This window comes from Triplophysa rosa, linkage group LG16, assembly GCF_024868665.1.
Source record: "Triplophysa rosa linkage group LG16, Trosa_1v2, whole genome shotgun sequence".
Lineage (NCBI taxonomy): Eukaryota > Metazoa > Chordata > Actinopteri > Cypriniformes > Nemacheilidae > Triplophysa > Triplophysa rosa.
Window position 1 is genome coordinate 16977233 of NC_079905.1, and position 16546 is coordinate 16993778.

General features: G+C 38.0%; 1 protein-coding gene across 2 annotated transcripts in view; it reads left to right on the forward strand.

The window, feature by feature from the left end:
* The window catches only part of gabbr1b (gamma-aminobutyric acid (GABA) B receptor, 1b), a 122129-nt gene that overhangs the window by 63571 nt on the left and 42012 nt on the right, over positions 1-16546 (forward strand). For both annotated transcript variants that reach the window (XM_057354098.1, XM_057354099.1), the window contains 7 exons: positions 5469-5603; positions 7399-7569; positions 9070-9171; positions 10163-10228; positions 10368-10559; positions 13538-13783; positions 14835-14898. In XM_057354098.1, the coding sequence (XP_057210081.1) occupies positions 5469-5603; positions 7399-7569; positions 9070-9171; positions 10163-10228; positions 10368-10559; positions 13538-13783; positions 14835-14898 (976 nt within the window). The remainder of the gene's footprint in view (positions 1-5468; positions 5604-7398; positions 7570-9069; positions 9172-10162; positions 10229-10367; positions 10560-13537; positions 13784-14834; positions 14899-16546) is intronic.

Sequence of the window (16546 nt, forward strand, 5' to 3'; positions counted from 1 at the left end):
TCATTTACAGTGATGCACTTGTTTTTTTTTAGTACAAAAGTGTAGTGAACATGTTTTTGAGGCAGATTGATTACATTTTGTATAAATAGAGTTGATCCATGTTTGGTTATAATATAACAATTTATTTTATGTTTAATTCATATTAACATTTTAGTGTATATTAACTGTATCAAATTAAAGGGATACTTCCACCCCCAAAATGAAAAATCTGTCATCATTTACTCACCTTTGAGTTGTTCCAAATCTGAATAAATGTCTTTGTTCTGATGAACACAGAGAAAGATATTTGGAAGAATGCTGATAACCAGACAGATTTTTCCCCCCATTGACTCCCATAGTAGGAAAACATACAATGGTAGTCAAAAGTGCCCTAGAACTGTTTGCAGTCCTACATTCTTCAAAATATCTTCTTTTGTGTTCAACAAAAAATGATGAAGTAATTTTTCCTACTGTGGGATTCAATGGGGGGCAAAATCTGTATCGTTATCAGCATTCTTCCAAATATCTTTCTTTGTGTTCATCATAACAAAGACATTTATAAAGATTTGGAACAACTCGAAGGTGAGTAAATGATGACAGAATTTTCATTTTGGGGTGAAGTATCCCTTTAAATTAAAGCTACTACTAGGCATGTGCCGGTATCAAATTTCCATGCTGCGATTAATTGATTAAGGTTTCGTCGCGGTAAACGGTATTATCGCAGTATTCAATTCTATGAGAAATGCAGGTTGAAAATATAAACCAACTTGAGTGTTTTCCTCTTGATAACAACTTTATCTTAAATAATAAAGAGAACCTCAAACATTTAAATACAAATAAATATAAATAAAACAACACACAGTAATGATGTGTAAAGTGAGTTTATTCAAACAGAATAAAGTGCAAACTGCAAAAGAACAACTTTTGTTAACTGCTTTTAAATATACTTGTGTCTGTACAACGCTAGTACAATTCATATTATTATTATTATTATTGTTTGAATAACAAGCCAAGCCAGTGTGTTAACTATTATACACTATTATACATACTCGCACTTTGTGACAGTGTATGACTTTATTGCGTTCCATCAACGTATAATTAAAATCATTATTCTGCCACACTGTCAAATTTGATTACTCGGCTTACTTATAACCCAAAATATTTCCAAACCTCAGACTTCACCCTTTTAGAAGGGGGATAAATCGTCGGCAGCGTTCCTCCTTCTGCCATGCTTCCTCTCCGTGTGGTACTGTTTACATCAGAGTGCGCACACGTCTTTTGCGCAGCAGCGCGCGCACACACACGTAGGCATCTCCACATGGGGAATGGGATTGTTTAGATCAGAGTGCGCATTCCTACACCAGCATACACGCAGTGTACTTTTATCCGGTTGATGTAAAATAAACAAATACGCACTCTAAAAATCAAAATGCTGATCTATATATTTTCGCGGTATTTGAAAGTGCCCGCGATAACAACATCGCGCGAATCCATTACCGAGGTTAATCGCATTACCGAATATCGGCACAAGTCTAGCTACTACAAATTAATTTTGGCCCACATAACATTTGTTAATGTTTTTCCACTGAAACCGTCTAGTTAAAGCTTTAATCTGTAACTTTAATCTGTCTCTTTATCGCCATCTCGGTTTAAAACATAACATTGCGAGTTGCTTTATTTACTTTATTTACTTATTTACTTGACAATCTCACGTAAAGCTAACCATCTTCGTAATTATTTTGCTAGGTGACTAATTTGTATCAATTTGTATGATCTCATTTGTACTTTTACGTACGATTTGCTAGGTTTAGGGGCTAATCATACGTTTTTTTCAGATTCACGTCTTATGAATTAGCCATCTTATCAAATAGTTACGAATTCTTGTGAGATCAAGTCAAATGACGTCAAACTGACATTTACTGCAAAATCAGATCCGGGAGGTCAACTTATAAATCATTTTTATTTGTAAATTGTAAATTACCCCAAATTTTTGAAAACTGTCTCTTAATTTAAGAGACAGTTTTTATTTTTTTTATGAAATTGCTCAATACTTGCTCAATAACTGATTTTTGATTATTTTCAACCTAACAAATTACGAATTGTCATGAACGGTGAGGTGAGACACGGACAGAGGACCCAGGTGCAGACAGCGGGTAAGGGGTTAACAAGACTTTAATAAATAATAAACAAAACAAAAACCCACGAGGGGGTAAAATAACAAGATATAAACATGACAGATAAACAGGAACACGGACTAACTAAACTAGACAGGACTAAAAAATACCATTTACCATATATTACAAACAAGACTAGACTACACTAACAAGTCAAGGACTCACCCACATGAAACAAGTGACAGTACAATGAACCAGAATGGGACAGAAAACACAAGGGAAAAGGTGATAAATCAAGAGGTAACAGGTGCGAGGCATGAACTAATAACGAGCACTAACGAGGAAGCAAGAGGGCAGGAACAATGACAGACCTGGAGAGAGTATGGCAAGCCAAAAGGGCCAAAACGCCTCTCGCTACATGAAACAAGAGGTTCTGTCATGGCTCTGCCACAAGATCAAGAAAATCAAGACAAGATGGGGCAGAACCATGACACGAATTTAAGCTTTAAACCATGGTTCATTTTTGTTTTAAGTTTGCAGTCTGAAGTGAATGTGATGAAGTAGGCAGTTCTAAATAATACAAAGACAAAAATATAGACAACATGTCTTTCTATTGGTTTTCTGTTCAATACAAAAACATATCACTTGCAAACATACAGGGCTACGTTTCCCGATAACGATGGATCTTAGCACTTAAGAGCATTTTCTCCGAGCCCCCTTGTGAACGTTCATCATCGTTTCACGTGCGTTTCCCAAAAATGCACTTAACACGACTGCACGTAGCAGTGCTTTAAGTGCTCCTTACGAGTCGCCATCTGTTTGTCAGGTGCTGAAATGTCACCTTATCCAATGGCTCGTTTTTGTAGCACGGGCTTGTTTTCAAAATGATTAGGCTAATTATTTTCACCTGATGTGCATGTGGTAGGTGAACATTGTTTAATGTTGTTGAACATACAGTATTTTTTGTTCAACATGTAATACTTTTTCTATGTGTAGATAGGACGTATCTACTGCAATTGTGCAATGTATTTAGCACGTTCTAGGGAAAATCAAAAGTAAAAAGTGCTGTCTATGTGTTTGTCGAACCACATTTTATTACACTTTTGGGTGGTGTGGAGGTGGCAATTTTAAGTTAAGTTTTTATTAGGGCCTATGGATTATCTAGCTTTCTAGGTCCAAACAAAATGTTTATTGTACACATACATTACCAGCACTTTACATACATTAACCACAGAGTTTGGTCATTATGCATATGAACATTTCAATTAGAGAACGATAAAGGGGAAGAGATAATCAATCCAATTTCTCAGCAAATCAGGCATTCAATTTCTTTAAGTATTCCCTTCTGCAGTTGTTGAAACATTATAGGTAGTGTGTGATATATAAGCTTTGTAACAGCCAGAAAACCTTTCATCGCATACATGTATTTCCTCTAAATAGTGTAATTAGAGGATAGTTCACAATAGTCTCAAAGAGAAACACAACATTTCTACTTTGCATAAAATGTGGAGTAAATTTAATACAGCAATCCAGCAACAAACATGCATCCTTTGTTAGAACCGATAACTTGCCCATACTATTTTTTTTATTCTTTACTTTATTGATGTATGTTCAGTCATACATTTTTTATTGTACTGTATTTTTATTAATTTAGTTTAGTAATTTAAAAAATGTAAACAAACAAAAAAAACCTAAATAAATAAAATCATGACAAGCCACATATAGGCGTGTTTAAGTTTAGGCGCAATTCCTGCAGGTGACCTCATAAATCTGTTTTACGATGCACTTAGGGATTTACGATTACTCCTGAGCACCCGTAGATCTATGACGATTTTCAAGTGCTACTTAAGTTACGAAGCATTTGGGAAACAGTACGTAAGTCTAAGATGATTCTTACGATTGGTTTTACAATGCACTTAGCCTTACGATGCTTTTTTGGGAACCGCGGCCCAGCTCAACCAGTGAGTTATGAATGAATAAAAATGATACTTTTTTGTATGGAACAAATGTTGTTTTTAGACAATTGCACTAAAATATTAGTATTTGTATTGTTTTGTTTACTAAATAGTTAGGAGGGGTGTCTTCAAAAACAAGTATGTAGAAAACACTATGTGTTGAAACAAACTGGATTTTGTTTCATAATAACCAGATTGTTGTCACATAAGTTTGCGATTAAGAAAGAAATGGTTCTTTTAAATCGTCATGGTAACCTAGTTATTCTGAGAAATTCATGAATGCATTACTATTGGCATTCAGTTGTTGTTTTATTTCAGTTGACTTGACTTGATGGGATCCAGGTGCGTTGAAAGAGTGATGGTTATGCATGGCTTCCCTCAGGGCAGGAACATCAGGTCAGGGTCGGGCTTTAGAGCCCAAACTGGGTCTCCATCCTGGGGATTCAATTGTGCTGATGACCCGGGGGAGTCTGGAGAGAGCCTAGAGCAGCATTCTTTCATGACAGACACTGGAAGATTGAAAAGAAAAAGACGAAACGGACAAATGCCTGAACATATTACGAGCAATCGGGCTCATTTTCCATGTTATTTACTTCATTATAAAGAACGTGTGGGCATATAGCTGTATCAGCAGCTGAGACAGATGATGTGCCCTCATCCCTAATTGAACAGAATGCCACATTAGTTTTCGTGCCTTTCACAGGGAACAGCAGTTGCGAAGAGCGTTTCGATTGAAATTGGAGCGATTTAGCTGCATGTTTGGAGGACTTTAAAAGTGGGGCAGATTGAAACAGAGATGTGTTGGGATAAGGAAGCCAGATTACATGCCAGTCAGCCACCGCAGGATTCTGCCAATCGAAGTGACTGAACCATGTTCAAGCCTCTCGTCATTTGGTTTGTTTATATTCCCTTTTTACGCTTCTCTTTACAATATACAATATAAAAGCCCAGCACGATCTCGCAGAAATGCCTCCTGCGCCCAAGGCCGCTGGTTTGCTGTGAACAGATGATCAATGGTGGCTTTAACCTACTATTATCATTTAAATGAGATATTGATTTTTCATTGACAGTACTTTTAAGACAAATGAAGAAAACAAGATGCTGTTTGTCAGCATGGGGTTAAAGACTGATGGGAGTACTGTATATGTTCCGCAAACAAATGTTTGAGGACAAATGCAAACATTATTTTATATCCCATACCTATTTACAGTATATACACCACCATTTCAGTGTGATGTGGTTTGAAGTCTCTCTCCCCGTGGAGCTGCTTATACTGTTGCAGTGAATGTATGCTGTAAGTGTGAAATGTGTCATTTTGTCGAGGTGTGCAGTTTTCTTCGTGATGTGACAGAATGCCTCATAAATAGTGGTGGCTGTACTTCAGATATGAATATAGATTCAGACGTCTTTCTCTTTTCAGTGTGACCCAGGAGAGGCCACTAAGCTTCTGTATGACCTTCTGTACACGGAGCCCATAAAGATCGTCCTGATGCCGGGCTGCAGCTCTGTGTCCACGCTGGTGGCCGAAGCCGCTCGCATGTGGAATCTCATAGTGGTGAGTTCTCTTCTTCATCAGCAATCCAATCACTTCAAATGCGAAGGTCTGTTGGTAAATGGTGCGAGGTGGGCTGGTCGCTTAAAGGTTGTAGGTTGAAATCTCGCAATGCAGTCCATGGCATTTTATTATCACGCTCTTTAGCAAGGCACTTACAATACACATACATACTATTGATTTCAGGGGGGGTTGGTGCATCCATGTAGAGGATCGAGAGGGAAAAACTTGAGGGCGTTTAAGTGAGTGACGTTCCGTCATGCTTACAAAAAGCATGGAAATGGTCAGAATGAGTAAGATAAAAAGGATATTAAAAGTTATTTGACTTCGAGGATAGCGTAAATCCCATGCGGCGATCCGTTAAAGGTCATTATTGTGTCCTGCTCAAGATGCTTGGGGCTTACACACTACAGCTTACCATTTACAATGTGTTTACTGATACTCATACGATACATTAAGTAGATAACAGGGCTGTGAAGAATAAAAGTATGTTTGTGTACTGTGCATATTCATTTTTTTGTATTTTTAAACACATACACATGCATGTATACATATTTAGGAAATATGTACATGTGTTTATTTATATGTACCAATATTTTCAATGATATATACATATATATATTTTTTCTTTCTTAAATATATGCATTTATGTGTATATTTTTATTAATAGAAAATTAATACGCACAGTACACAGACATATATTATGCAAACACAAACTTATATTCTAGATGCGATAAATCACGGTTAATCGTTTGACCACCCTAGTGGATAATGTTAAATACAAACACATTATTCATGTGTAAACATCAAAGGGACCGAACACAGCGTGAGCAAGATGTACAGTATAGACCAACAACACTGGTGTAGAAGCACTTTCTGTTTTGTTTTTTCACACTATGTAATGTTAATCAAACATCTTTGAGACTTGATCTATGTAAAATAACTAAAACAGAAAGTCCTTCTGGACCACTGTTGTTTACATCTTGCAAAATAGTCTATAGATTATGTATTTATGTTATATCATGTATTTGTGTTATCTGGTGTTTTTGGAACACGCATCTCATCCGAGAAAGCTAGATGAGCTCACTAAATGTATTCCCATCTCAAAACATGCCTCACTTCACTAAAATATCTCACTGAATTGGCCTCCAGACATTTTGAATCAGATATTTATGTCATTTTATTTCCCTTTTGGCTCATCTTTAAAGTTCACCCCCCACTGCTCATCTTCCTTTTTTATCTTTTTTTTTAAAGTTTTTTTTTATCATTTTTCATGCTGCGCTCTATTTTTACATCTGTAAAAAGCTTTTTTCTCCCCACATATGAGATTTGACCTATATATCCCCCCGCTGGCCTTGAAATCATTGCTCTTTCCACCCCTTCAGCAGACCCGTCACTCAGCCGAGCATCGCTGCGTCTCTGAACGACAGCAAGTTATCAGAAAATAACTAAAACTCCTTGTGGTGTCATCCGGTTTGACTGACAGATGTAACTGGTACACTTAAAACAGGAAATGGGGAAATTTACACCCCTTTCTTTAAGTTTACACCTCTGTGGTACATTTGTCATTGTTAGCTGTATTTCGCACGCTGGTATGTTTCGCACGCCCCATGTTAAATAAGGCTTTTTTGAGGGAAATGTAACTGCGATCGGGAGATAATTTAGCCCTTTGGGCATTGGCTTTCTCGCAGGTGATATTATCGCACATTTTTTTAACTCGGTTGATTCTAATTCTGCACCATGCAGTTGATATGTGTGAATGTTTCTGTTCCTCATGCTCTCTAAACACCTCTTCCAGTTGTCCTACGGCTCCAGCTCTCCAGCGCTCTCCAACCGACAGCGATTTCCCACATTCTTCCGAACGCACCCCTCCGCCACGCTGCATAACCCCACCCGCGTACAGCTCTTCCAGAAGTGGAGCTGGACCAAGATCGCCACCATCCAGCAAACCACAGAGGTCTTCACTTCGGTGAGTGTATATAAGTTACATAATATAAAGTTAGAAATAATAATAATTCATGAAAGCTTTTGGACTTGCATAAATATCAGGAGTTGATTTTATACAAAAAGAAATTGATTGAATTGTAAAAAGTTTGCAGTTGTTTGTTGTGCTCCTAAAACACCAAGCCATCTGTTTGTTGAAACTTAAGCTGACTTTGTGACATCAGCTGAGAAGCAAAGTTGTTTAAGGGGTGGAGCAAGTTATTACATTTTATGAAAATAAGGCAAATATTATTTTTCTGTAGAATAATGTACATTGATGAATCGTGCACATGTTGTGATATTAAAGGAACAGTTCACCCAAAAATTCTGTCATCGTTTACTCACCCTTAAGTTGTTTCAAATCTGTATACATTTAGTTGTTCTGTTGAACACAGAAAGATATTTGGAAGAATGCTTGTAACCAAACGGTTCTCACCATTGATTACTATAGTAGGATTCATTTTTGTACATTTTCTTTATTTTTAAGAATGTAGGAAAGCAAACAGTTCTGGGGCACTTTTGACCACCGTTGTCATTTTTCCTACTACAGTAGTCAATGGTGGCCAAGAACTGTTTGGTTACAAGCATTCTTCCAAATATCTTTCTCTGTGTTCATCAGAAAAAACACATTTATACAGATTTGGAAAAACTTGAGGGTGAGAAAATGATGTCCCTTTAAAAAAAACTGTCCCTTTAATAATATGTTTAACAGTATGTAAGCCTACTCACAGTATAATTTCATAAAAAAAATTCATAAAAAAACTACCATTAGTGCACATTAAGACCAGGAAAAGTAAAAAGAAATCAATATTGATCTCTGTTGATTTATGACTGTAATTGTATCACATTATGCAGCATAGTCACTTCGGTTTGAATACACACAATTCTCATCTCACAACACAATGTAAGTGAATGCAAGTAACTAAGATACGTTTGATTTTGAACAACACATTTTATTCAACCAAGGGTTTTAAAAAAACATTGTTTCCTTAGGGTACAGAGAAGCACATTAGAACTGGTAAATACAGTTGTACTTTTTATGTAGTTTACTGTTGTACTGCAATATAGATATAAAGCATACTGTATAATGTGAATATGATATTTAGTGCTCTTAACTATACATCTGGGACTGTATTATGGGCTGTAAGTCAGTCTGCCTTGGCTTCAATCCATTGTTTCCTCTTACTCTCCGCAGCCTGAGGTTTTACACAGTGTATTAAAATGAACACGATTGCTTTATTGGCAGACGCCGGACTGTAAACGGTAAACAAGTCCCAACAAAAGAAAGGAAATCTGCCCGTCTCTTTCAAAATTTCTCTCCCCCTTCATTTTCTCCCTCCCCCTGTCTTATCTCCGCTTTCCGCCACAACAATATTCATTCCTGTCTTGCGTCTGTCTACGGATGTTTTTCTCCCCTCTTCACTTGGCTTTCTGTCTTTGCCGCCTCTGTGCTCCTTTAATCTCATTCCGTCTCTCTGTCTCTCAGACGCTGGATGATCTGGAACAGAGGGTGAAGGAGGCCGGCATCGAGATCAGCGTTAGGCAGAGCTTCCTCACGGATCCCGCCGTGGCCGTCAAAAACCTCAAGGTGCTTCACTTTCACTCATCTCATTTAGGACCTTGCTGCCATGGCGACGAACAGGTGATGTCGTCGGTGCGGTGTTAGCGGAATCGCATCAGCGCCTCCCGAAAAACAATTTCCTACAGATGTCAAATGCACACAGACTCGGATTACATAAGGGTGAAATGAAAACACGTCCAGGTCCCAAGAAAAAAATATTCAATTTATTTGGCGTAATAGAGTTGATTCAATCACTAAAATCTAAAAACAAATTTCATTTTGGTTTAGATTCTTCACTTTGGTTAAAAATAAGTGTAAGGAGATAAAAAAATAAACATACAATTTAAATAATAAACAATTTGATTTTTGTATGATTTCCCGGAAAATGTCAGTTTGACGTCTTTTGACTTTCGAAACATGTAACAAAAGTAAAGACCAAATGTAATTGTGTTATGTAAAGTAACCTGCAATATAGATGGCGATATAGAGGCAAAAAAAGGCAGCCAAAGCAAAACCTCATTTCTTTTCACCCTTATTTTGACATGAAAACATGCACACACATCATTATTACAATTGGACACACATCAAAGGACATCTGCACAATAACACTGTATATATTTCAGAGAAATGGATTTTGTTGTTGAGGAAAATAATTTTAATTAAAAACATGGGTCAGATGATCTGCCCCCAACAGCCCTACCACCTCCCCCATCCTGCCTGGGCCCCCGGTCGCCTGTTCAGCATCGGCCTGCCATGTGTGCCGCCCTAGATTTGGTGCAGAAGATTAATGGGGTACCACCACAGGAACCATGGTAACCTGGAATATAGCACACCGCTGAGAAGGGAAAAAGAGCGCTGATTGGGCGACTTGTCCAAAACAATATTACTGCAATGCCGTTCGGAGTAGCACTCTTGAATACTATAGGGAACACCCTCCCGCATGCTAATATACTTCCTTTCGCTAACTGTTGCATTCATTTCTTTGGTTTAATTATTATTTCTCCTTTTGCTTTTGTAGCGGCAAGACGCTCGCATCATTGTGGGTCTGTTTTACGAAACGGAAGCCAGGAAAGTGTTCTGCGAGGTCAGTGATCAGACATCCAGCTAAGAACTATTAATCTTTGTCACTGTCAAAGGGGAAACATTGTGTTCCTGTTCATTTTTCACTCTTGGCAAAAGTCGACCCTTAAACCGACCTTTCTTTCCCCAAAACCTGAATGCAGGTCTATAAGGAGAAGCTGTATGGGAAAAAGTATGTGTGGTTTTTGATTGGCTGGTACGCCGACAACTGGTTCAAGATCAAAGATCCATCCATCAACTGCACCGTGGAGCAGATGACTGAAGCCGTGGAGGGACATGTTACCACGGAGATTGTGATGCTCAATCCAGAAACAGTTCGAGGGGCCTCTAACTTGGTGAGTTTGCCGGAATGATCTTTAATTTCTCTTGTTATCTATTTATTAGACTGACTTGTTGAGGACAAGGGTGCAAAAGTTGCACTGCAAAATATGAATGTCTTACTTAATATGTTTGTTTTGTTTTTCTGTACAAAGATCTAAGCATTCTTAAATCAACACATTTACTTGAGAAGCAAATTGGCTTAAGATTTTAAGTCTTGTTTAACGAAAAATGAAACAAATGATGACTTTACGCTTAAAACAAGAAAGAAAATCTGCAGTAGGAGTAGGAAAAATAATCTTGTTTTTTTGTTGAATTAAGATCGTACCCCATAGGCAGATATTTTGTAAGCATGAACTTTGGATAAATGGTCATTATTTTTTTCAGACTTAATATTTTAAGTCATTTTACTTCTCAATAAAATGTATCTTGATTTAGGAATATTTGAAGACTTTGTTTCCAAAATGAGATAACTTTTAATACATTTTTGAAAAATCATGTTTTTTATTATGTTATAATGTTTTTATTGTGTTTTATTGTGTTAGTATTTTTTGAGTTATTATGGCTTAAATCAAAACAAACCAACTGCAGTTTGATTGATATTAATTGGAATGCACAATAAAAAAACATGATTTTTGAAAATGTATCACAGTTATCTCATTTTGGAAACAAACTCTTCATTTAGAAAATTATACTGGAATGCAAAACAAAAATAAAGGAAAAAAATAGTCATTGAAATTGAAAAGGAACCTCAGCAATATCTACCCTGTTGAAAAAAACAGCATATGCTGGGTAAAGGTATGTTTTGATGCTGGTTTGCTGGTTTGTGCTGGTTTAAGCTGGTCATGTGCTGGTCCTTAGCTGGTTTAAACTGGTCATGTGCTGTTTTCTCACCATCTTAAACCAGCTCAGGACCAGCTTAAACCAGCTAAGGACCAGCACATGACCAGCTAAGGACCAGCTTAAACCAGCACATGACCATCTTCAAAATGTCTGTATGACCAGGAGACATCTCAGAGACGTATTGCAGATGAGCAAACGATCAAAAAAATATGTCTTGCAGATGTAAGTGCAGACATCAAATATAGATGTCTCTCAGATGTATGTGTACTATCAAGGTGTTACAGTAGCTTCGGAATAGCGATATGCTAACAACTACGAGTAGCAACACACCAACAACAACTTGGAAAAGCTCAGCTAACAAATAGCAACATGCTAACGACTCACAACACCTCAGCTACCGAAAAGCTAACATGTTAACAATGACTCAGAACATTGTGTTTTTCCAGGGGCAAACATCACTCGTATTTGCTTATAAAATGTAAAATTTGTTCTAAATATAAGTCTAAATTAATTGTAACAAAAATGTTCAGTACATCATCTTTGGCATCAGTAGCCTACATCTTTTTTTTGTGTATGTATCTGCTTCCTACATCTTGTCATCGGCCATTGAAAAACCTAAATCTGACGACCACTGTGTCATGTGTGTACCCATATGGCGCATGGTTACAATGACATCATGCTTTATATAACTAGCTCTGTTTTCCAGTTGGGAATAGCCCATAACCTGTACTGTAGTTATATTATATCTTTAGCTGTCAACACGCTATTCTCAGATATGAAAATACAAAAAGTCCCGCAGGGGTCGAAGCACCCCCGTCCAACTACTGTTCCCCTGGGAGAGCTGAACGGACAGGTGTGAGCTCCAGGGGGGTGCTGTCTGGATCTCACCCAGCTCCGGTGCTCTGTGCTGGGAATTGGCTCGGATAAGTCCCTGCTGTTTTCCTGGATCCAGTTCAATCCGGGCACGTATCCAGACACCTTTCTGACGTAAAGAGACTGTCATAGCGGACTGGCAAATTTGCGATAAGATGGCCATACTAAATTGGACCGGTAACTGTCATTTGCTCTCTTCGTCCTCGCTCATTGTACTTCACTTCCAAGATGTCATTTTAAGAGAGTCGAAATGCTTCCTGACACCGTACTTTTCTTCCACACACACACATCAGACTACACACCGCTCTCTACTGTCCATTTGCGTCAAGCAATCACAGACGCCCATCTGCAGCTTGGCTCATTTCCTAGAACGCACCTGTTTGAAGCGAGGACGTGCCTCAGCTGTTTCTATAAGGTGTGAAAAAAGGAAATCGATTGAAAATAGTTTTTCATGTGCCACCGTGATAAAAGCACGCCAAGCCGATGACAGTTCCGTCGTCGTTTATTCACGCTCGTGTCATTCCAAACAAGAATGAATTTCTTTCTTCTGTGGAAAACACATTACGAGTTATTCATAGCAGAATGTTCAAGGTGCACTTTTTCACTTTGGTGACCGCAGCTATAAATCATAAAACAATTTGGAATGTATGTAACATTATTTTTTCAAATGTTTATATGGCTCTTTTGTCCTTTTTAGTGCTCGACACCATCCATTTTTATTAGATAGATGGCAGTGCAGCTCAGACATTTTGCTAAACTCTATCCACAGAATAAAAAGAATATGTCATGCATACAATAACAGAATTTTCATTTTTGGGTGAACTGTCTCTTTAAGGACATGAAACATCTTCAGAGAGTATGTGCATGTGGGCGTCTGCAGGCAAAAAAAGTTTATTTTCGGCTCTACTGATCCTGGTATGTGTGAAATGAATATTGCACACCCAAGAAAAATACATCCATGTTGATGATGCACTCCCACAATGAAGCGTTCAGTGATTTATCTTGACCTTTTCCGTTGTCAGGAGTCTGACACATTTGTCAGCGCTTTCATGGTGGCAATGGAGTAATGCTTGTTAAATAATGAATGTTATTTCATCCGCATAACCATCCTGACAGTGAACTGCTATTGTCCTGTGCACACATATACACACACACGCGCACGCACACACACACACACACACACACACACACACACACACACACACACACACACACACACACACACACACATGTGCACAGCAGATGATACCGTATGTTCTTGTTTTTGTTCTCGAACCAGACCTCACAGGAGTTTCTAGCCCAGCTGATGTCCAAGCTGGGTGGGAAAAATCCTGAGGAAACCGGAGGTTTCCAGGAAGCTCCCTTGGCGTATGATGCTGTTTGGGCCCTTGCTCTTGCTCTCAATAAGACGGTGGGACCCTTGAAATCAAAGGGTAGACGGTTGGAAGACTTTAATTACAATAACAAGGACATTACGGCAGAGATCTACAGAGCCCTCAACACCAGCTCCTTCGAGGGAGTGTCGGTGAGTGACAGCATACGGCTGTAAAGGTATTTGGTTTGTCAAGAGACCAAAATTTCTGTAGTTTACATCAATGAATACTAAAGACTTTTAATGCCAGTTTTTGTAACACAGTAAACATGAAATATTTAAAATGTTGAATATTATAAATAATAAGAAATCAATTTTAAACATTTATTGCTGTTTTACACAGTAGAATAAAATGATCAGTCATCAAAAGTCATATAAACCATGGAAGATCACAAATGTTTCTATATAAAATCTAAAACTGTGACTATATATATACTGTATATATACAGTATATTCACAGTATACATCTATATATACACAGTAAATACCATAATGCTACCATTACTACAGCCTTATTCGCTTCTTATTTATTTTGATTACTGAAAAAGTCATACTGTAGTAAAAAAGGAATTTATGTTATTATCGATTTAATGCCAAATTCCCGGAATATCTGAGATGACTGGAAGGAATTTTCCAGAATAAATGTGTGACAGTAATAACAAGGCGAGATAGAGCAGATTAGTAAATTAACCACAGTAAATGAGCCTGTCCGATCCCCCCAAGCAGCTTTTCATGACGTGTAGTTACATTTTAAAGGTAAAAAGTCAGTGACATGTTGCGTTTGACCGTCGTTTCCCAAATCAAAATGCCCGTTCGTTTATACATAATGTGTGAACTTTTTACATGATCCCTTACCTACCATTTTTATTACGATATTAAATTTGTTTTAAATTGATATATTTGGCAGACGCTTAGGCAGCTTACAGTGCACTCAAGATATACATTAGTATGTGTGTTCACTGGGTTTGAACCAATAATTCTTGCTTCTAACGCGATTCTCTACCAACCGAGCAATGGAAATTTCTGATTGGCCTGTAGATTAAACCCCACAAACATTAAAGCAAAAGTCTCAGTGGCTAAAGGTGCTACTTCAGTAAAAATTTAGTAGAATATGTTGCGGTGAATTCAGTAGTACTTGTAAGGACAGGGAGAATGTGTTTACATTCACTGCACAGAGGTTTGAGAAATGTTTCTGTTTTCTCAGGGTCATGTGGTGTTTGACGCGCAGGGCTCCAGAATGGCCTGGACCCTCATTGAGCAACTGCAAGGTGAGCAAACTGTAAACATTTGCGAGTCCTGAAAACAGACACAGATGTAATAAAGAGTAAACGAGAGCACGTGTGAACAGCAGGTGTGATTTGTATGCATAGCTGCTCCTGGTAACTTTCAAAATGACGAACATGTCGAGTCTTTCGCTCCATTTGGAAAATAGCACAGGTGCCGGTAAATCCCTCTACTGTTTCTCCTGCATTCAAACCCTCTGGAACTGTGATCCTTTTGCCACACAGAGAATACTACGTTTGTTTTTAGCTCATCATCTTTACCCCAACGTATGTGTGATGATAAAGCGGGAAAAAATACAGGTACATAAAAACTTACGGAATATTTTATTAGATAAAAAGGGTTTCGAAGAAGGCGCTACGCTAAATTAGCTTAATCCAATACTTTTTTTAAGAAAAGCACAGGCAACCAAGATTGCTAATTCAAATCAACTATTATTGGTGTTAGACTTGCAAAAGTATAAGGATCCTGAAAAAACATCTATTTTATATAAGAAAGCTTTCAAGACATCTTTAAGTCAATTATCTCATAAAACTCCTACTATCCTTTTAACATATTTGTCAAAAGTACCATTGATTTCTTAAGATACAAACCAATGCACAGTTTGTTTCACCTTGAACAACAATGAGAACTGAAAATTGTAAGATGCACTTGCCTGCAGCAGAAAAAAATAAGCACAGCCCCTAAAGTAGCTTCAAGAGCTGGTGTTGCCCCCCATTGACACAAATCAGTTCTTGTCGGGTTGTATAGCTGTGAGAAATGTTCGCATTCTCTCTACCTTAAGAACTGGCTTTTTATATACAGGGTGGCTGCGAAGCCTTAAAAAGTATTAAATTCAGATTCTACAGGCTTAAATATTTTGGTCTCATTTCCGCAAAAAATCTTCAGTCTGACGGACCAAATGACTTTAAAATCATTGAACAGACCTAAGATTTTCTTCCCCGCAATAGTTACTGCATCGCCACAACCAGGGCTGGAATGGGACGTTAAATAGGCCCTGGCATTTTTGACCAGCTTCGGCCCTCCACCATTTGAGTCGGTGGGGGGGGGGTGATGGGGTGTGGGGGTGATGGGGATTGCGAGTGGTAGGTTGTGCTGCTGTCATTGCCTTTTCTGCATACATGTCCGATTCGCAATTGCATTCGCATTTCGTGCATACGCACCCGACTCACGCTTCTAATCCGTCCATCTCTCTGGCCTATGCGTCCGTTTCGGCCCAAAAAGTACATCGGCCCACCGGGAAAATGCCCAGTATGCCTGATTACCAATCCAGCCCTGGCCACGACTCATCAGAGAGAACTGAGGTCGCAGAATACAGGTTGAAGTAGCCGACAGCTAGTTTACAGCATCCTAGCTAAATTGTTTAAATGCAAGCTTAATAAAAATGGCTAGAACGATGAGTTCTCGTGGTGGTTAAAGCCGGTGCCTGGAAATGTCTACGTATGGAGGACCAAGAGTGCCGATTAGCAATAAAACGAAGAATCAATTGATCAATTAAATAATTAAAACATAACATTGTTAACAAATAAATAACTTTTCAAATTGAGAAATTAATAGACTTATTTAAAATGGTTTATTTAATTTGTGTTTTAAAATGTAGTTTTATTGAACAATAAAACGTTAAATAAAAAAAAT